At 41.2% G+C, this 23246-nt stretch overlaps 1 protein-coding gene across 3 annotated transcripts in view; it reads left to right on the plus strand.

Moving 5' to 3' along the window:
• CEP112 (centrosomal protein 112) overlaps nucleotides 1-23246 on the plus strand; it is a 418975-nt gene that overhangs the window by 261149 nt on the left and 134580 nt on the right. For all 3 annotated transcript variants that reach the window (XM_082679947.1, XM_082679948.1, XM_082679949.1), the window contains one exon: nucleotides 1710-1940. In XM_082679947.1, coding sequence (XP_082536073.1) covers nucleotides 1710-1940 — 231 coding nt within the window. The remainder of the gene's footprint in view (nucleotides 1-1709; nucleotides 1941-23246) is intronic.

Raw genomic sequence — 23246 nt, forward strand, 5'->3', positions numbered from 1 at the left:
GTCTTATAGTTTTCTGCATACAGGTCTTTTGTCTCCTTACGTAGGTTTATTCCTAGGTATTTTATTCTTTTTGTTGCAATGGTAAATAAGAGTGTTTCCTTAATTTCTCTTTCAGATTTTTCATCATTAGTGTATAGGAATGCAAGAGATTTCTGTGTAAATGCCCCCTTTAAAAGACAAACTTTGATGAGATTTTTAAAAGAAGTTTCCAAAGTATATGCTATTTATAAGATATATAGCTAAAACTTGAGGGTACAAAAAGGTTTAAAAGCGTGGATAAAAATATACCACACAGGCTTCCCTGGTGGTGCAGTGGTTGAGAGTCTGCCTGCCGATGCAGGGGACACGGGTTCGTGCCCCGGTCCGGGAAGATCCCACATGCCGCGGAGCGGCTGGGCCCGTGAGCCATGGCTGCTGAACCTGCGCGTCCGGAGCCTGTGCTCTGCAACAGGAGAGGCCACAACAGTGAGAGGCCCGCGTACTGCAAAGAAAAAAAAAAAATTGTACAACTGGCCATCAAGCAATCTCAAAAATTTTCTGGCCATCAAGCAATCTCAAAAATTTTCAAAGAAGTAACGTAGTATAGAGTACATTCTCTGGCCACAATGCACTTAGAAGTGAATAACAAAAAGACAGTCATTAAACTTCACATCCTAAATTGGTTGTTGTCCCCCTAAAATTTCATATCCACCCAGAAGCTGGGAGTGTGACCCTGTTTGGAAATAGGGTCTTTGCAGATGTAATCAAGTTAAATGAGGTCATGCTCGATTAGGAGGAGCCCTAAGTCCAAGGTGACCATTGTCCTTATAAGAAGAGGGAAATTTGGACACAGAGATACAGACACACAAGCACAGCCACGAGGAGATGGGGGCAGAGGCTTGAGCGACGCATCGAGAAGGCAAGGATGGCAAGCAGCCACCGAAAGCTGGGGGAGACTCTGCCTCAGAGCCTCCAGAAGGAGCCTGCCCTGCCAGCACCTTGCTCTCAGACTTGCAGCCTCTAGAACTCTGAGAGAATAAACGTCGTCTTAAGCCACCCAGCTTTTCGTACTTTGTTGGGACGGCTCTAGGAAACTAGTATACCCCATAGGTTTGGGAATTAAGAAACATACTTCTAAGTAGATCATAAGTCAAAGAAAAAAATAAAAATGGAAGTTCAAAATGTTTTGAATTAAATGGTAATGAAAATGTCGTGTATCTAAACCTAAGAGATTAAACTTAAGCAATGGTAGAGCGGTATTTATAGTCTTAAGTTTATATAAATCAGGAAAGAAGAAAGGATAAAAATAAATGAGTTAAATATCCAAGATAAGGAGTTAGAAGAATAAAAAACCCAAGAATGTAGAATGAGGGACATAACAAACATAAGAGCAGAAATCAATGAAATAAAAACAAAAAATACAGTAGCAAGTACTAGACGAATCTTAGAAACATAATGTTGCCTATTTGAAGAAGCAAGTTGCAGAAGAGTACATGTAATGTTCCATTTACATAGGTGTTTGAAACAAGGAAAACTAAATGTGACGTATGTGGCAAACGATTTTAGGTAGGATCTCTGTCTGAGCTAGAAGGGGTGGCATGGGATTGGAGAAGGAGGGAAGCAGGAGGAAGGAAGCAGTGAACTTCCTTTGTTTGGTAGCCTCTTGCAGTTCTTCTTTTACGGCTCTCCTAGTCATATCCTCTGACCATTTTCCCATTTTTAAAAACAAGGTTATTGCTGACATGGAGGCACAAGTCCACAAGTTGAGAGAAGAGCTGATCAGCGTGAACTCCCAGCGGAAGCAGCAGCTGGTGGAGCTCGGTCTTCTTCGTGAAGAGGAGAAGCAAAGGACTGCTCGGGACCATGAGGCTGCCGTCAACAAACTGAAGGCTGAGTCAGAAAAGATGAAAATAGAGCTGAAAAAGACTCATGCCGCTGAGACAGAGATGACGCTGGAAAAGGTAAGATGCCCACCTGGATGTGTTATAGACAGTCGAGACCCGTGTTTGCAATCCACTGATGCCACCGTTATATTTAATCTCGAAGAGGTGGTGGACTTAGAATTAGTCTCCAGTTGATAAACCATTCAAATGAGCAATCTAAGTGTCTTGCTGTATGTCTCAGGGAGTTTCCTGACTTTTCCCTTGACTTTTGTGGAAGGGATTGTATGGAATATCCCTTCCATAGTTATTAAACATACACTGTGAGAAAAGTGTTATAATATTATCAAATATTATACTGATTAGGAGTATTGGGGTTGTAACCTTGAGTTTTTCCTAAGGTAAGACTAGGTTTCAGATCTTCCTTATGTTGTCTAATGGTCATTTCTAGACTTTACAGTTTTTTATGTGTCCCATAGATGATGACATATTTTCCCAGATTGATATTTCAAATGAAGAACTTTCTTTAGAATTACACATTTTTGAAATATATGTCAATATAATGTTTACACATTTCGAGTTGACTTATATTCCAGAGACAGCCACAAATATTTGTTCTTCTGGTGTTCTGGAAAAGTGTAAATATTTTAATCAGGTAGTAAAAGCGAATTGCTATTAATCATCACAACTGTCAACTGCCCCTTGAGTTCTTTAAGACCAACCTCTATCCTGGGATCAAGACACTGGGAAAGGGTAATTTAAGAATCTTCTGATTTTATTTTTTTCCTACCTCTTCTTGATCTTTAAATGGGAAGCCTTCATAGAGCATACCATGGCGTTCCAGGTGCTGCTCTACTAATTTTACCTGGATCGTGGCCCTAAGGTGCTCACTTTGCATCAGTACCGTCATTTACCTGAGGGTCAGATTTCAGCAGACTGGGCCCGTGGCAGCCTGGCTCTGAACCCAGAGATAAACCGGAAGAGGGCTCTGAAGAGGCAGGAGTGAAGAGGCAGGAGTGCACCTGGCTTCCTGGAGGGACCGCAAGGAGGCCAGTGTGGCTGGGAAAGACAGAGGAGGGGAGGACGAGGGGCTGAGGTCAGGGACGAGGCCTCTGGGGACGGACCGGGCTCCGTAGGGCTGTGGAGGCCACTGCAAGGGCTTGGCTTTGACCCCCATAAGTAGAGGAAGCCTGGCGTGTTTGGAGCAGAGGGCTCTCGGGCCACGCCCGCCTGCGAGGGTGAAGGTGGAAGTGGGGAGACTAGTTCAAAAGCTATTGCAGTGATTTAGACCAGAGTTGAGAGATGCTGGGCTTGGCCAGTAGCACTGAAGGTGGTACACGGGTCCAGGTGGGTTACGGTCTGATGGTCTGCAGGCAGAGCTGACGGGATCTGCTTTGGGTTCAGACGTGGGAGTGGGGGGTTGGGGGAGAGGCGGAGGGAGAGAGAACCTGTGAGTGAGTCGCCCAGCGTGATTCCAAGGCGACTTGCTGGAGCCACGAAGCGAGCGGAGTTACGTGCCCTTTGCTGTGTGTGAGAGACGGCAAGAGCTGCGCAGGCCACAGGGACACGACCTGGCTGAGGGGCCTTCGTACCCCAGTGAGGATGCTAGCAGTCATTCCATCAGAGCAGCGCGGAATCGTGCTCTTTGATGCCAAAATATACAGGGTGTCAGGAACTGGGGAATGTCCTGATACCGAGTAGTTTTCGCCCCCTGACAAGCGCACAGGAGAAGGGGAAGCTTCCCGATGGGGAAGCTGCTGGGAGCTGACACACGCCGCACCTCAGCTCTGCTCACTGCCGCCAAAAGTTCAAAGTATCTCCAAGTAAATGTGCTTAAATGGCACGGATACCAGTGCACCTCGAGTTTTTAAAACACTGGACATAGTAAAGCCAGACTTACAAAACATACAGTTTAGCCTTCATTTTCTTGAATCACGTGTTCACATTTTAAAGGTTTCTTTTTAATAGGAGATGAATTTTTCAAGGATAGGTTTATATGTGTTACTAACGAATTGACAGGTTACAGATAATAAAAGAAATTTGTATTAGAAGCCATCAGTAATTTCTTTGGCAAGTATTTCTTGAATATTTTCTATATCTCAAAGGCATTATCCCAGGCACTTTGGGGCTACACAGAAAAAGGGAAAAAAAGGCACTGTCCTTAAGGAGATTATAAAACAGTAGTGGCTGCAGGACACACACACGTACACAGATAACTGTAATGCAAGGTAGAGTGTGAACTGGGGGGAAATGGTTTTCTATTAAGAAAATCAGGGGAAATTACCTGGAAGAGATGGATGTCACTTGAACTGGACACGGGTAATGTGTAGGATTTTCTAGTGGGTTCTAAGCCACAGGAATGACAACAGCAAGAGCCACGTGCGTGGCATAGCGGCTACCGAGGGAGGGTGGCTAGCGCCGAGCCTGGAGACGGCGGGGCCGCCGGAGGCCTCCGAAGCTGTGGTGGGGATTAGGCCTCATGGGGTAACAGTGAGGAGGTACTGAAGGTTTGTTTGTTTGTTTTTTTTTTTTTTTGCGGTACGCGGGCCTCTCACTGTTGTGGCCTCTCCCGCTGCGGAGCACAGGCTCCGGACGCGCAGGCTCAGCGGCCATGGCTCACGGGCCCAGCCGCTCCGCGGCATGTGGGATCTTCCCGGACCGGGGCACGAACCCGCGACCGCTGCATCGGCAGGCGGACTCTCAACCACTGCGCCACCAGGGAAGCCCAAGTACTGAGGGTTTCTAAGCCATGAAGTGTCAAGGTTCAAGCGGTTATTAGGAGAATCTTTCCAAGGTGCCGTGGAGTAGAGGTAGCTGGCAGGACTGGATTAATCCAGGTGACAGGTCCCCGAGGGCACCTCAGAGGTACGGAAATGTGGGGGGGGGGGCCTCGTGGTGAGCACGGGCCAGAGGAGGCGTGTTTGAGAGTCAGCCCAGCCAGGGCGCCGATTAGACTTGTGAGGTGTAAACCCCGCCCTGGATGAATGGGGAATGTCACAGTCTCTGGTCCGGGGAAGAGGATGAAGTCGGTTATGAACGTCAGTTGCATTTGGACCCAGCTGTGACGTTCCCTTGCGGTCGAAGGGACGTCTGTAGCTAATCCCAGGAAGAGCAGGACCGGAGGAGTAGCCCCAGAATGGAGCCTGCGCAGGGAGAGTACAGACGGAAAACCAGCAGCTGGGGAGGGCTTCATCAGTGAAGTCGGAGAGATGGTCCAAGAAGGGCCCTTACGGTGAGAGGGACGCGAGAAAGAAGGCATTTTCATGGGAAGGAAGGAGGAGAGTATTTGGAAGGAGGCTTGCCAAGAACGCGACAGAAGACCCGGAAGGATGAGGGTGAGAGAAGGGCCCCAGGATTGGAAACCGAGAATCGCTGATGAGCCTGGACGGATCGCTGCAGGTGGCGGTGTGGCCGCAGCACGGCTGCAGGGGTCAGGGAGGGGGGAGCGAGGGGCTGGAGATGAGGGGAAGCCTGACGCTCCAGGGAGGTGTCACCCGGAGAGCAGCGGGAGTTACGGAGGGCGCTTAGGTGGAAACACCTGGAAGTGCCTGGAAGAGGGAGAGAGAGACGAGAGACCCGCGCACCACTGCGGCTTGTGACCCGAGCGGCGAGGGCGTGAGCGCGGCAGGCAGGGCTCTGCTCCTGGGACCCGCGTCGCTCTCCCTGCCTGGGGTGCTCTCCCTGCCTGGGGTGCTCTCGCGCACGTTCTCCTATAGTCGTCCTCCCGCTTGTCCCCCGCTCTCCTTGCAGCCCCACCTCTAGCTGATGTCCTGTCCCCCTCCCTCCTCAGCACCTCCCGAGGTCTTCACAGTTCGTCTCACTCTCTGAATACATCTTCATTTTTTTACTTATTTGCAACGCCCACCCCCCATTAGACCATAACCTCATTAGCAGGACTTTGTCTATCATTCATTTCTGTACTGCCAGTGTCTAGAAAACTTGGCCCATGGTGGGTGCTCACCTGTGTATGTTAAGCAGGGGATGGCAGGAGCCGTGACTTTCTAGGGGGAAGAAGGAAGGAGAGAATTGGGAAGGATACAAAGGAGTCTGACGAGACTCGAGAAGAGCTTCTGTCTGATGCCATCTGGATCCTTAGTAAAGTGTCACCGCAGTCTGTGCAGTCTGAGGAATTTCAAGACGAGTGGGGCCCCTGGGCTGCAGGCTGAGCAGATGGTTGGGATGCAGCTGAAGGAAGGGGATGGAGGGAATGTGCACGGGTAGGATTGGGGTTCTGCAGGGAGAGAACAGAGCATGGCGGGGTGAGTCTGGAAGAATGGAATGCCCTGAACTGAACTGAGAACACAAGTGATACAGGAAGATAGAAGCGGGCTTTAAGTGGAGTGGTTTTAGCTGACGTGGATAATGAATTAGAATGCAGGCACTTGGTGGCATCAGGAGGGCCTGGGGGACAGGAGGAGAGCATTAAGTTGCCATGTTAGTGCCATGAGTTCCAGAGTCCGTATGATAAAATACAAGTGCTCTGCTCTTGATGCGAAGAGCAATTTGCATTTCCCATTGATGTATATTTTTCCTTAGCTAGTTGAAGGAGTTCCCCACGCAGTGAGAACAGTGCTGTGAGTTCCCTGAAACAGTCCTTGAGAAATACTCGTTTCCAAAGCTTCAGGATCACGCATGGTGCCTCGTACAAAGTAGGCATTCGTACATGTTAAGTGAATAAACGAATGATGATGAACTTAGAAATTCAGTTCTGCGGTTTCTGCTACTGTGAATGGTAATACGAATAAATTAAAAATTGCCATTGATTCATCCAAGTTTGCTTTCAACCCAGTATATGTACTTTGGGTAGGACAAGATGCACCTTATATTCAAATATTCATTTCTATTGTTGTAATTCCCTTCATATTAGTAAGTTAAAAGCAAAGCATAACATCTTTTAAAGATAGTGTTAAAAATTAATAGATATTTGAGTTCTCACTATAAAAATTTGAATTAGCTCTAATGAATTGATAGATAATTCTCTTGCTAGCCTGTTGTGTCATCGTGCATGTTACTTGAATTCTTCTCACTATGTCTTATAAAAGGTTTAATGTTTTATCATTTTAAAATAAATCTGAAAGTTAAAATATTTGCTAGTGTTTCAAACTCCAGTGAGAATTGAGGATTTAGAAATTGATTTTCTCTCATTAAGTATAAAGTTGAGGTTCAAAGAGGAGAGAATAACCCCAGAATAATAAATAATCTAAATGTAACCTTCCCTGTGGGTCTGGGTTGTTTCAGTAGCACTTACAATGTTAAGGTTATAAAAGAATTCCTAAGTCCAGATCCTCCCTGAGTTTCTGTCAGCAGCGATTTAGACCCCAGTGATATCTTCAATGGCTCTGAGTTAAGAGAAACATGAAATACCTCCACAAGGTCAAAATACTTGAAATAGAGAATCCAAGAGAATGAATGATTGACATTTGCAAAGTGAAAGCTGCTTTTCCAGCCTTTTAAAATCTTTTTAAACCAAATTGAAACAAAGTCCATAAAATCTGAACCTTTGAAAAATTAAAGAACATTATTATTAAATGATGGTCGTGGGTAACTCTCAGATGTTTGATTAAAACTTTGGTATTTTGGGGCTTCCCTGGTGGCGCAGCGGTTGAGAGTCCGCCTGCCGATGCAGGGGACACGGGTTCGTGCCCCCGTCCGGGAGGATCCCACGTGCCGCGAAGCGGCTGGGCCCGTGAGCCATGGCCGCTGAGCCTGCGCGTCCGGAGCCTGCGCTCCGCAACGGGAGAGGCCACAACAGTGAGAGGCCCGCGTACCGCAAAAAAACAAAACAAAAAAACTTTGGTATTTAAAATTTACCATTCTTTCAGAAGTCTATTCAGCTATTTTAAAAATAGCCTTTCTTGAAATAGAAGATATTTTAGAAAATATGGGAAATAGAGAGGTGTAAAATTCCTTGTTACTATCACCACCCAGAGATAACCAATAGTAGTAATTTAATATGTATATAAAATAGCTATATTAACTTAGCTGACTGAGATCATACTAAATAAACAGCTATGCCTTTTGCTTTTTTAAGAGCTATGCTAAGAATATTCCAATGTCATTTGGAATTCTTTGAAAATGTAGTTTTCATTTTTTCATAATACTGTGTTTTATGGATGTAGCATGATTTAGTGTGAAATTCCTTTATTTTTAAACATTTAGCTTTAAACATTTTTATGTAAATTGATGCAAAAATTAACATCTTCATACATCAAATTTTGTCAACATTTCCCTTTTTTTACCCCTTAGTTTAAGATCCCAGTAGAATTACAGGATCGAATTGCTTTTCAAAACGGTTGTACTAATTTGTATTTTCCCCAACAGAATATCTGTTTTATCTAGACAGTCCTTAGTATTAAACCTCTTCTTTGATTTGGGGTGGGGGGTGGTGAAAAACGTTAATTGTTTCTAATTTGCATTTTTAAGAGTGAGACTGAACATATATAATAGATTTGTTATTCGTGTTTCATTTTCTGAGAAGTGCTTGTTCACCTCCTTTGTCAGTTTCTCTTCTGTTAATGTCCTAGTGTTATCCTCATCACCTTATATAAACCTGTTTATGTTTAGGATGATGAAGCTCTTTGTGGCAGGTACTTTTGGTATTTGCCTTCTACTTTTGTCATTTAATTTTATGATACACAAAATTCTTATTTGTATTGGTGTAATCTATCAATTCCTTTGTGAAGTCTCCAGTATAAGTAGTTGTTTTAAGCTTCACGATTTGATATTTTAAAATATATGAACACATCAAGCATTTTCCACGCCGTACTAAGTAAAATGCTCTTATGAAATTGACATAGTACTTACCCGCTTGGGCTCCTGGTCTGTAATTTTAATGGTATCTGAAGGATTATACTGGAATTCTGCCAGCCTGAAGTCATTAAAAGGCTTTGAGCAACAATTCAGCATCTTTTTCAAATTTAAGAAAAGCTCCATATGGTACAATTATTCAAAGCTAAGGTCATAGAAACTACTTAAACCTTTGAAATTTATAATTAAAGGATTAATATTAACTTATGAAGACGTCATTTTGGCTTAAAATGGATTTCTAATCTCAATTCTGTTCTTTTTACTTTGATCTTTTCCCTGAGTTTTTCCTTTGCTAAAAATGTGAAGTTTGTATCCTTAAATTTTTAAATATGATTCTCCAACAGTTCAGATTTATAAAAATTGATTGACAGACAGCATCCCGTTTGATTTTTACAGTATTCCACGAACGGTGATGAACTTCAAGTCGGCGTTTTCTTCTGGGTTTTTAACCCACAGCTTGGTATAATGGACTCTAATGATACCTCTCAAAGTAACAATAAATTAATCTGGAAAAGAAAAAACTTGCACAAATGGAAACTTGGAAAACTTTGGGTGTGTTCGTAATTTGAATATGATGGATTGGTGTTCATTTATATTGTTTAGAATTTTGAAGTATCTTCAAATGGCCTCAATCGTAAACCTTCTTTTGAATGGTGAGAGGGGCTATGTCTTATACAAAAGCTACGTTTTTTGTCATTTTGACAATATATTCAAATCAGTCCAAACCACATATTTTAGTTCAATCAGTTAATGTATCTCTGTGTAACAAGAGGAACTGTGTGTTCCTTTGAGACTCAGTTTAACATCAATTCCCAGCTCTCTCCCACTTCTTCTGATTCTGATGCGAGGCACCTGTTTCACAGTGCGCCCACTAAATACTGGAATCGTATCTGGGGTGTCTGCTTATTCAGCTGAAGTAGCAGAGGATCTGTCATCATTCGTGCTTGAATAGTTACGTTGCCAGGGTTTTACCGCCCTCTCCTGCGTGGGCTGCAGAGTCGCGGGCGGGTGAGGTGGAGAAGCGCTGCTGCCTGATGCGCAGCTCCCCACCGTTTCCCTGAGAACCTCTCGCACCCCCTCTACCTGCGCTGCTTCCTGTAGCGGAGGGCTCCCGTTTTCCAGCAGATCTGGGAGAGCAAAGCAGTAGCTTCACTTCCGAGGCTGTAGCTTTCCTAGGCTGGAGAGCTAAGTTTTACTAGGAGGAAATGAAAAGACAGTGTATTTTATGTTAGGGATTATTTGAAAATCAGATCTAGAATTATAAATGAATCGTTGTTTATTTTTAAAGTAAACATTTAAAGTTTCTAAGATTAACCCCCCTTGTCATTCTGTAGCCTAACTTTCTAATACTCTAATCGTACCAGTATAAATGGGAGTTCTGCCACTCGCCAGTTGTTGTTGGTTTTATCCTTTTTGGACGTTCTTAAGGGAAAAATTTTTACCTAGAATAAAGGAAAAAACTCTTAGGTCAGTGCAGCAAGTGATAGTAATCGGTAAGTTATTGAAAGTAGAGCAGTTTACTTGCCGTCCTCAGAGACTGATACCCAAACTAAGAGAGTCGGGAGCAAGTAAATGAGCAGGTATTTGTGCCCAGAGCCTTTTGTGTGTGTGTGTGTGCTTAAGGTTAGTATTGATAACTGTACAGGTCTTTTGATCCTTTTGGCTTCGTGGCCAAACCTATAGGAGTGTTATTTATTTATTTATTTGAAGCATACTTGACATACAATATTATATCAGTTTCATGTGTACAACATAATGATTCAACATTTCCCTACATTACGAAATGATCACCACAGTGTACGTTTAGTTACCATCTGTCATCATACAAAGTTAACACAGTATTATTGACTCTATTCCCCATACTATACAGTATATCCCCATTGTTTATTTTATTTAATTTATTACTTATTTTATGACTGGAAGGTTGTACTTCTTAATCCCCTTCACCCAGTTCATCTTGCCCCTCAACCTCCACTCCCCACTGGCAACCGGTCAAACTATTCTCTGTATCCATGGGTCTGGGTTTTGGTTTGCTGTTTAGATTCCATATATAAGTGAAATCATGCACTATTTGTCTTTCTGTGTCTGATTTATTTCACTTAGCATAAAGCCCTCAAGGTCTATCCATGTTGCACGTGGCAAGATTTCTTTCTTTTCATGGTTAAGTAGTATTCCACGTCTTCTCTATCCATCGATGGCTACTTGGGTTGTTTCCATATCTTGGCTATTGGAAATAACGCTGCAGTGAATATAGAGGAGTATATATCTTTGCAAATTAGTGTTTTCATTTTTTTCAAGTAGATACCCAGAAGTGAAATTGCTAGATCATGCGGTAGTTATATCTTTAATTTCTCATATTCTGTAGTGGCTGCACCAATATGCATTCCCACCAACAGTGTACAGATATAGCCTTTTCTCCACATCCTTGCCAGCATTTGTTATTTCTCGTCTTTTTGATAACAGCTATCATGACAGGTGTGAGGTGACAGCACATTGTAGTCTTGATTTGCATTTCCCTAATTACTAGTGTTGTTGAGCATCCTTTCATGTGTCTCTTGGACATTTGTATGTCTTTGAAAAAATGTCTATTTAGATCCTCTGCCCATTTTTTAATTAGTTTAGTTTTTATTGTTGATTTGTATGAGTTCTTTATATATATTTTGGATATTAACCCTTTATCAGATATAATTTGCAAACACCTTCTGCATTCAGTAGGTTGCCGTTTCATTTTGTTGATGGTTTCCTTTGCTGTGCAGAAGCTTTTTAGTTTGAGGCAGTCCCATTTGTTTATTTTTGCTGTTGTTGTCCTTGCCTTTGGGGTCAGATCCAAAAAAACACGGCTAAGACTGATGTCAGAAGCTTACCGCCGATGTTTTCTTCCAGGATTCTTATGGTTTCAAGTCTTACAAGTCTTTCAAGTCTTTAACCCATTTTGAGTTTATTTTTGTATGTGGTGTAAGATAGTGGTCCAGTTTCATTCTTGTTCATGTAGCTGTCCAGTTTTCCCGGCACCACTTATTGAAGAGACTGTCCTTTCCTCGTTGTATACTCTTGCCTCCTGTGTCGTACATTGACCATACACGTGCGGTTTTATTTCTGGACTCTCTATTCTGTTCCACTGATCTGTAGGTCTGTTTTTATACCAATACCATACCACTTTTTTATTTCTATAGCTTTGTAGTATAGTTTGAAACCAGGGAGCATGATATCTCCAACTTTGTTCTTCTCTCTCAAGATTGCTTTGGCTATTCAGGATCTTTTGTGTTTCCACACAATCTTTAGAATTATTTGTTCTAGTTCTGTGAAAAATGCCACTGGAATTTTGGTAGGGATTGCATTGAATCTGTAGATTGCTTTGGGTAGTATGGACATATTAATGGTATTAATTCTTCCAATCCATGAGCACAGAATATCTTTCCATTTATTTGTGTCTTCTTTAATTTCCTTCAGCAGTGTTTTATAGTTTTCAGTGTACAGGTCTTTCACCTCTTTGGCTGAAATTATTCCTAGGTTTTTATTCTTTCTGATTCAATTGTGAGTGGGATTGTTTTCTTGATTTCTCTTTCTGATAGTTCATTATTAGTGTATAGAAACACAACAGGTTTCCATATATTAATTTTATATCCTGCAGCTTTACTGGATTCATTTATTAGTTCTAACAATTTTTTGGTGGAGTCTTTAAGGTTTTCTATATATGGTATTATGTCATCTGTAAACAGTGACAGTTTTTCTTCCTTTTCAGTCTAGATGCATTTTATTTCTTTTTCTTGCCTAGTTGCTGTGGCTAGGACTTCCAATACTATGTTAAATAAAAGTGACCAGAGTGAGTGTCCTTGTCTTGTTCCTGATATTAGAGGAAAAGCTTTTGGCTTTCCACAGTTGTATATGATAGTCATACACAGACTTTATTATGTTGAGGTACATTTCCTCTTTGTTGAGAGCTTTTATAAGTGGATGTTGAATTTTGTCAGATGCTTTTTCTGCATCTATTGAAATGGTCAATGATTTTTATTTTTCATTTTGTTAAGGTGGTGTGTCATCACCTTATGAACCATTAGAATTATGAACCATTCTTGCTTTGGAGTAAATCCTACTTGATCATGGTGTATGATACTGTTAATGTATTGTTGAATTTGGTTTGCTAATATTTTGTTGAGGATTTTTGCATCTATGTTCATCAGGGATATTGGCCTGTAATTTTCTTTTTTATGGTGTCTTTGTTTGGTTTTGGTATCAGAGTAATGCTGGACTTCCTTGTAAAATGAGTTTGGAAGGATTCCTTCCTCTTAAATTGTTTGAAGAAGTTTGAGAAGGATAGATGTTAAATATCTTTGAATGTTTGGTAGAATTCACCCGTCAAGCCATCTGGTCCTGGACTTTTGTTTGTTGGGAGTTTTTTGATTAATGATTCAGTCTCCTTACTAATAATTGTTGTTGTCAGAGTTTCTCTTTGTGTGTGTGTGTGTGTGTGTGTGTGTGTGTGTGTGTTTAAGATTAGTAATGATAATTGTACAATCCTTTTTGATTCTTTCAGCTTCATGGCCAAACTTATAGGAGTCTTATTGGACACAGCATCTTTTTTTCATAACACTGAAGAAAATAAAATGAAAAAATCTGTTTTATTAGTATCTTCATCAATGATGACATGATTACAAATAACAACATAAATAATAATTTATGGCACTATCTTGATAGTTTACCATAAATAGTGAGCCTATACATCCCAATTTGCCCAGGAAAGTCCCTGTTTATACCTGTTGTCCCAGTATCCTGTATGATTTAATGTTTCCCTAGCCTCTTTTACTCTTAAACATGTCCCAGCTTGCATGCTAAGTTATATGATTACCCTACTTATGAAGGTACTTTTTATGTAAAGGAGGCATCTTTTCTTTTTATATATCCTATGACTTAATTATTAAACATTATAATGCTGAATACATATATTTTAAATGAGTACCTTTTTGACAGTAATACTGAACTTAGGTTTAGATAACTAGACTCTAGTTATTTTAATACCTCAACTAGCCTTTACTGATGTTTTTTTCCACACCAGACTAACATTTCAGTAGCATTCAATGCACTTAGCTCAAAAGTTTATTAGGAGACTTAAGGAAGTTGGAGTAAAGAGACAGAGCCTTCCTATCCACACTCTTGCCTTATTTTGCTTAGAGAGTCTCTGTGAGGGGAGGGCAGATGGTGAGCTGATGGGCGTTAGGTGTTGGGTGTTGAGTGTCAGAGCATAGTGCAGTGGAAGAGCTCTGGGCTGAGTGTCACGTCTTGTTCTAACCACTGTTCATAATGGAAGGGAAGCAATCATGCTATGTGAGGCAGGGTTTCCTGATTCAATATTGTGATGATTAAATAATGATTATAAGTGGTCAACTAACTGAGTTGAATTGAATACATTACAGGATACAGAAAAAAATGATGCACATGACTAGGAAAAGTGCAGTTGGCTTGAGTAACCTTCTGCATCTTCCCGAGTAATCAAGGAAACACTGATTGAGACAAGACGCTACTTCGCATACATTGAATAAACACATTAGTTTAATAATACCATGTTTTGTTTTAAATTAATAATACCAAATACCAAGCGTGCAGTGAATAAATACTCTAAAACGTTGTTAGTGTGAGTAGAAATTGGTACAACCTTCCTGAAAGCCTTCAGTAACCTAAGTTATTAACTTTAAAAATATCTATCTCTTTTGACTTAGTAATTTTTCCTGGTTAGCGTAATATTGATAATAAAAACCCCAGAACTATATCCCTCTAAACAGAAATTAATCTCACTCTGAATATTGTTAAAAAATGAAATAAAGTATTAGGCAGTAGAATCTAATAGTGCATTTAAAACATCATATACCATGACCACACGGGTTTTATTCCAGGAGTGCAAAGATGGCTTGATATCAGGAGTGCTATTAGTACAATTCACTATATGGATGAGTCACAAGTGAAAAATGGTGTACAGCCTTCTCCATATTCTTCACAATGAGCCTAAGCTGCTGTAAAAAAAGAACCCCGAAACCGTGGACAAGTGAGACTGGGAGTTGACTTCACTCTCTCATCACAGTCTGGTTCAGGGGTGGGAACAAATTGTTCCGTCCCACTAGGTCATTCAGGAACCCAGGCTGGCTCGTGGAATGGCTCTGTCATCTTCAATGTGGAGCTTCCGCCTCTGCCTTAGATGGTTCCAGGTGTCACCACTTCTCCACCAGCAGGAAGGGGGGAGGAAGATGAGGACAAGTAAGTACTTTTTAGGAGGTGCCATGGCAACAGTCGCATGCGTCATCCCCACTCACGCTCCACTGGAGGAGTCTTAGCCCTAGGGCTGTGCCTGCAGAAGCAGGGACTTGTTAGCATGTGCGCATTACGAGTTGGGGGGACTATTATTTAAAAAAGAAGAACTGATGCTAAGGGGAATGAGCAGGCAATGGCACGTTTGTAATGCTTTTAGCGTTTGATACCTGTTCTGTGTAGAGTGGTCCTAGACGCTTGCTACAGCAGCGCACAAAGAGCCAGATAGTCCTGCCTTCTCAGAGCTCACATTCCAGCAGGAGAGACGGACTTAAGCCGAGAACGTGCTGTGTAAGCAGCATACACGGAATTTTTAAAAGTGTCCAAGTGCTACTGAATAAAATGATAGAGAAGATCAAGGGAGGCTCTGGAGTTCCAGAGTTGGGACCATTTAAATAGTGTGGTCAGTGTTGGCCTCACTGATAAGGTCAGTGAAGGGGTTGAGTCGGCCTTGTAGGTATTTGGAGGAAGAGATGTATGGCAGGGTGAACAGCCAGTGCCAGGACATGGCAGCAGGAGCATGGCTGGCATGGCCAAGGAACAGCAGGGAAGCCCAGGGAGAGGAAATGGGAGATGAGGTTCGGGGGACCCCCGGGGTCCTGACCACACAGGCCCTTCGAGCCTGTCGTAAGGACCTTAACTGCAGGCATGGAAGAAAGCCGAGTACCGTGCCGTGATCTGACTCAGGCTGGAAAAGGTCATTCTAGTCGTGTGAGAGCACGGGTGAGAGGCAATGACGAGGGCGCTGCAGTAACCCTCCTGAGAGGTGGTGGCGTAGACCAGAGTGGCACCAGCGCGGGTGGCCAGGTTCTGGATGTGTTCTAAAGTTGGAGCCAGCACGGCTTTCTGAGGGATTTGATATGGGACGTGAGATAAGAAAAAGTAAGCTATAGATAAACTTACACTTAGGGGAAGAATGGAGATATGCTAGCTCATTTCCTTGTGTGATGGGTTTATATGGGATTTTTAAATTATATTTTTCAGTTTTTTCTAAATGTTCTATGTTATCACCACTTTGTAAGCTGAACAGTGATGTACAAAAGTCCCCATCTAGTTATCTTATTGCCCTGCCCGTAGGCCCTAGGGCATCTTCAACTTTCTTCCCATTTTCTGCCCCTGGGAGACCAGAGTCACAAAGAAAGGGATGTGCTGGTACTCAACCCTGGAGTTACATGAGCAGTTACACGAGTTACATCAGAAACTGTTCAGCGTGATTGTGACATCAGTAGCCCCTGCCCACCCCTGCCTGAATCCCTGTCCCCTGACTCATCTTTCTGTCAGGGCAGGGCAGCTGTGCCCTCATTAGCCTCGAAGAGGGTTGTCCTGCAGCCTGTTCATCTGGCTCTCATCTTAGCTTCTGGAATCTTCCTGAGGGTCAAAGGAAATGTGGGCTTCTCTGACGTTAGACTCCTCGTCTCTCAAGGAAAGTCAAGCCCTGCGTCTGGTGGGGATGAAAGGAGAACATGGTAAAACCCCCGAGACAGAGCAGGCTGGTAGTCTGAGGCCCCTGAGGGACACAGGACCATCTGGCCTCAAAGAGAAGAAGGTAAGACTGAGACACAGGGCAGGGGTCTTCCTAAAAGACAGATCTCATTGCTGGGCTGGATCAGGCCCTGGCAACGTCAAAATGGCCTCTCGCCTCAAAGAGTTATTTTAATGAGGCGGGGACGATGGAAGGAATGAAACTCTGATTCCATGTGACTGAAATCAGAGCCTCTGTCTAGATCTGTTGGACAGCTGCCCTGAGAAGCACCAAGGAACAGCGTCAGGCAGAACCTTCAGGACAAGGTGGACTGTGAGCGAATGGCGTTTCCCACTCCCGCTTGAAACCTTCCGGGTACCATTGCCCACGACAAAGTGAGTTACCATGGCACCTTAGTTTTCTGACAAAGGGTTTATATAACCTCATTTCTCTCTTCTATTTTCTCCTTTTTTTCCCTCTTATTAATTTTAATTACCTTAATTTTTTAGTGTACAGTTCAGTGGCATTGAGTGCATTTAAATTATTGCACCATCCATCTCCAGAACTTCTTTCTTCATGCAAAACCTACATGATGCCCATTAAGCACTAACTCCCTATTTACCCATCCCCCAGCTTCTGGAGACCACCATTTTACCTTCTGTCTCTGTATCTGACGACTCTAGGTGCCGCACACGAGTAGAATCCAGCAGCGTTTGTCTTTTTGTGACTGGCAGATTTCACTTAGCATATTGTCTTCCAGGTTTATCCACCTTTTAGCGTATGTCAGAACTTCTTTTTTTTTCAAGGCTGAATAATATTCCATTACATGTATGTATAGACCACATGTTGTCTACCCATTCATCCCGTCAATGGACACTTGGGTTGCTTCCACCTTTTGGCCATTGTGAATAATGGTGCTATGAACATGGGTATACAGATGTCTGAGTTGCCACTTTCAGTTATTTTGGGTATATATTGAGTCATGGAATTGCTGGATCATATGATAATTCTGTTGTTAATTTCTTGAGAAATCTGCCGTGCTGTCTTCTGTAGCTGCTGCACCATTTTACATTCCCACCAGCAGTGCACAAGGGTTCCAGTTTCTCCACATCATGGCCAACACTTGTTGTTTTTGCTTTGTTTCTTTTGTTTTTATAGTAGCCATCAAAATGAGTGTGAAGTGGTGTCTTCTACCTTTAACTGTCTCCCCCACCACAGACACATCTGTGCTGTGCCCAGGCCAGACGCTCGCTCTGTAAGCAAGCAGGCTGCAAACACTCCCTTCCTGGCTCCACGCGGGCAGTGCCCTCTGCCTGGAAGACCTGCCAAACTCATCCTCATTCAGCACATGGCCTGTCCGTCTCCCGCTTCCTACACCAGCTCCTGAGAAATCATGCTCTTTCCGATACGCCTGTAATTCTTCATTGATTGCTCTCTTTTTAAAATATTTTTAATCAAGATATAACTTACATACAGATGATGTATAATTCCACAGATTTTGACAGACCATCGCCACAATCAAGATAACTGTTCCATCAGCTCAGATATTCCTCCAGACCTTGGGTGTCACCCCTGTTCCTCCCCCTAGCCCCAGCTCCTGGGACCCGCTCATCTGTTTTCTGCAGCTATAGATTTGCCTTTTCCGGAGCGTCATATAAATGGATCATTCGATATGAGCCTTTTGAGTCTGATTCTTTCCTTTAACATCATGCATTTGAGATTCATTCACGTGTGTGTCACAGTAGCTCGTTTTTTTTGTTTGTTTTTTTTAAATAATAATATTGCATGGATGTGCCAGTTTGTTGAGAAATTTGGGGACTGTTAAGCATTCATGTAAAGATTTTGTGTGAACATAAATGTTTTATTTCATTTGCATAAATAGCAAGGAGTGGGATTGCTGCGTTATATGGTAAATCTATTTTTTAACTGTACTAGAAACTGCCAGTCTTTCCGCGGTGGTCGTATCACGTTGCACTCCCATCAGCAACGCGTAGTAGTTCCAGTTGCTCTGCCTCCTCACCAGCACTTGGTGTTCTTGAGTTTGTAATGTTACTTTAGCCACCCTAATAGGTGTACCTCATTGCGTGTGTATTTCCCTACTAACTAATAATGCTGAGCATCTTTTCATGTGTGCATTGCTCATCTGAATATCTTCCTTGGTAAAGTGTTTATTTAAGTGTTTTTCTAATTTTATATTAAGTTGTTTACTTTCTTATTACTGAATTTTGAGAGTTCTTTATGTATTTTAGATACAAGTCCTTTATAAGATACGTGATTTGAAAACCCTTTTCATAGTCAGTGGCTTCTTTTCATTCCTTTATCTTTCAAAGAGCAGAGGTTCTTAATATTTATGAAGTCTAGTTTATCATTTTGTTCTTTTATAGATAGTGCTTTTGGTGTCACATCTAAGAAAATGTTTGCCTAACTTAATGTCACAGGGGTTTTCTCCTGTTTTCTTTTACAAGTTTTGTAGTTTTAAGTTTTATATTTATGTTCAATGTTGAGTCAATTTTGGGGACTGGTGCAAGATACATATTAAGATTCCGTTGTATTAGCACTGTTTGTTGAAAAGACTGTCTTGTGTGTATTGAATCACCTTTGCAGCTTTGTTGAAAATCAGTATACTGTCCATGTGTGCAGCACTACTGGACTCCCTAATTTTGTTCTATTGACGTATATGTCTTTCCTTTTCCAGTACCACACCATCTTAATTATTGCAGCTTTTATAGTCAATCTTGGAGACTGGTAATGTGAGTTGTCCAGCTGTGTTCTTTTTCAAAATTGTTTTGCCTGTGGTAGTTCCTTTGCTCTTAGAATCAGCATAATGAATTCTACACAAAATCCTGCTGGGATTTTTCTTTTAACTGTGTTAAATCTATTTCTCAGTTTGGAAAAAATTGAAATCTTAATGATATTGAGTAGTCCAGTCCATGAACTTAGACTGTCTTCTCGTTTATTTAGTTTTCTTTAATATCTTTCATCAGTGTTTATAGCTCTTAGCGTATAGATGTTCCATTTATTTTGTTAGATTTATGCCTTTCATTTCATGTTTTTAACTTTAATTCCCAATTGTTCATTACTAATATGCAGAAATACAATCGAGTTTGTTATAGTGATCGTTTATCCTGTGACCTTTCTAAACTCACTTATTAGTTCCAGTCACTTTTTTTATAGATTCTTTGGAATTTCTACATAATCAGATAAGTATCTGGTATTTGATAGTTTTCCCTGTGGGGGAATTAATTTTAATGTAATGAAGCAACATATGTCAACATATTTTATTTCTCGCACTAGCATATTTTATCACTAGGCTGATGAATTTTAGAAAATGACTTCTGAAAACAAACCTAACGTATGAAGAGTCAGGTGAGGTCACACTAACCAGAGAAAATGCTTATGAGACACGGAGGTCCTGGTTTATGTGAGTGTGTCCTAGGACACACATGTGGCTTCTTAAATAACAGTAATACACAGATATTTTAAGTGCCTCTTTTTTTTTTGCGGTACGCGGGCCTCTCACTGTTGTGGCCTCTCCCGTTGCGGAACACAGGCTCCGGACGCGCAGGCTCAGCGGCCATGGCTCACGGGCCCAGCCGCTCCGCGGCACGTGGGATGCTCCCGGACCGGGGCACGAACCCGTGTCCCCTGCATCGGCAGGCAGGCTCTCAACCACTGCGCCACCAGGGAAGCCCTTAAGTGCCTCTTTTTAAGATACAAGTTATTCTTGGTCTTGACTCTCCATATTAATCATTCTTTTTAAACATCCAAATGATTTAAGATAATAGTTTATGTACATATTCTAAATATTGCATTAGATTGAGAACCTCTACTACTTAAATAACTATAAAATTTTTGCAAAACCAACAGTATTGAAATCAGGCCCCAAATATATTTCTCCTACACACGAAAAACTGGTGGAAAAAAAAAACCCACCATTGCTTGTAATATGTCACTCTCAGTGAAAGAATGTCCTTTTAAAAAAACAGTATCACTTTGATAGTTGAGAAGTTTTTTTTTTAAATGTTGGAATCCCCAAATTATGTAGAAAAATCTGACTCCTGTCTCTTAAAATTATAAAACCCTTAAAAATATTTTCTCTTTTTAAATTGATTACAACATTAGGGTATGTTTTGAATTTTATATTCTGAATATATACATATGGAGAGAGAGGCAGAGAGAGAGTGCTGAGATATATGTCCAAAAAAGTTACTAATAGATACACACATATGCGTGCATATATCCACAGAGCACACTAATCAATTTCAGTAATAGTATAGACTGTATCATTGCACTTATGGCTAAAACACAGCTAACCAGCCAGGTGCAGAGTATTGTATGCTATTTTTTTAAATGTTCACAATGTATTACAAATTATTATTGGAAAAAAAGAAAAGCTACACTTTTAAGTGTGTGCAGATGTGAATTTTGGCTAACAGAACTGTTCTTAATATTCATCTATGGTATTTTCTTGGCAAAGAAAACAGACATTTGTTCCCACTGCATGAATTTAGCAGCTCAGTAGACATCCTAGGAATACTCTAAGGAAGCAGCCCTGGTCATGGAAAACATCTCTTCAAACATCAGTATCTTTGAATCTTATTTGTGACAGCTGCTTTTACTATTACACGTTTCATATTATGATTGGATAAGGAATTTTAACAGATTTTTAAATAAGATTTTAAAGATTTATAATTTAGACCCATATTTCTACTAATTATTGCAATTCTAGCATGGATTATGGTATTTATTCAACCCAGATTAGCTTATTAAATTGAAGGAAGCATTGTACAGTTTAGAGACTTCCTGTGAACAAGAAAGTATTAGAATTGCCATCCTTAGCGCATAACTAATGGCCCGTTCGTCCTGTATTTGGTGTCTAATAACACAAAGAGGGAATAAATGGGTGATGTGAACTTCCAAATCTTTAGTTTCCTTAGTTTGTGGGTGAATGAGTCAACATATATTTAACAAGCGTTTACCGTATACTTAGCTCAGTGCTGATCAGGAAAAGGAATGTAAATCTGTCCCTGCTTTCTGGAGACTTTTCTTATAGTGGTGGTAATGAGAAATACAAGCATAAAAGAACTTTAAAAACTATATAACAATGCATAGTAAAATTCTAGATTAGGGTACAATGCTAGAAATCTGAGGTCTGGGTAATCAGAGGCTGTTTTATGGAGAAGATGGTCTTTGAAATACAATATTTGAATTGACACTAGATACAATTTTCTGAGGCAGTCCAATGGGGTAAAAAAATGGCAAGCTAAGAGCTTAGGACAAATTGGGGGAATGTCAAACGGTAATTATGAAAACTCTACTTATAAAAAGATAGAAGATGACTTTGTAAAACTTTTTATTTACACTTCCTGAGAAGTTGCAAACATAGTGCAGAGAATTCCCACATGTCCTTCACCCTGCTTCCCCCCTCGCAGCACCTTACTTACCCGTAGTGTGGTCACTGAAACCAGGCGGTTACCACTGGTAAAAAAGACTTGACCTTTACGCTGGTGAGCAACCGTAGACCTGCTCTGAATCTCACCAGGTTCCCACTAAGGCTCTTCTGTTGTTAAGGGCCCAGTCAAGGGTCTGACAATGCGTTTAGTTGTCATACCTTTTTAGGCTCCTCCAGTCTGTGACAGTTCCTCAGTTTTTCCTTATTTTTCATGACCCTGACACTTCTGAATAGTACTAGTTATTTTGTACAATGTTTCTCATTTTGGATTCATGTCATGTTTTTCATGATTAGATTGAAGTCCTGCATTTTTGGCGAGAATCCTACGGAACTGGTGTTGTGCCCATCTCAAGGGCATAATATCGAGGGGTACATATCGAGATACTGTATTTGTGGTGACATTACCATCGATTGTGTGGTTAGGTGGTATCTGCCAGGTTTCTTTGTTGTAAAGTTATGTTTCCCCTTTGTAACATGTGAGATATCTTCAGGAGATATTCTGGGACTATTTAAGTATCCTGTATCTCCTCAGACTTGCAGCTACTACTTTTATCATCCATTGGTGAATCTTGCCTGCGTTTTTTTTGTGTTTTTTTTTTTTTTACTCGAGCTCTTTTGAAGTTCTGGCATTTTCTGGCTTTAACTTATTCTAAGGGTGTTGTTGTTGTTTTTCCTTTTTACTTTTCCGTATCTTTAGGGGAGAAAATATTAGAACTCAAAGATGACTTTTTAAATGCAAGTTTTTTGAGAGTAAGGGATCAAATCTAGAGGGAAATAAAAAGAAAAAGCATGAAGCTAGAGGTAAGGTTTATGAAAGAACAATGAACGCTAAGAGGGTTTGTATTCCTCCGTGGGAGCGACATGCATTTGACTCCACATTTGTCAGGAACAAATGTAGAGAGAGCATCACAATTAGAACAAGATTCAGTGCAAAAAAAAAAAAAGATTCAATGCAATATAATTTTAAAAGTCATTCGTTCAAATTCCTGGAATTGAACTCTTCAGAGAAAAATTTACTAGGGGCTCTCAGTGAAGAAGACAGTATGTAATGTGGTTAATATCCTCCAAACATTTTCATGGAACACGCCACTTTTATAGGGTATTTTCTTAAAATGGAGGTCTAGTAGGTATCATTTTGCCTTTAACTTTTCTAAAAGAGTGATTATTAGAGTGAGATGTAATGGATTAGAAGTCGATCTGAACTCCAGAGGCCCTTAGAACTCACAAACTGTTTGAAGGTTTGTTAAATTATTTGGGGATCCAATTACTGACCAGATAGTTTTCACTTTAACAAAAATTCAATTTCTGCTATTCAAACGCTACAGTACTAAGTAACCAAAATCTTCTCATGATAGTACTTTCTCTGGAG

Source organism: Grampus griseus, assembly GCF_964374135.1.
Source record: "Grampus griseus genome assembly, chromosome: 20".
Taxonomy (NCBI): domain Eukaryota; kingdom Metazoa; phylum Chordata; class Mammalia; order Artiodactyla; family Delphinidae; genus Grampus; species Grampus griseus.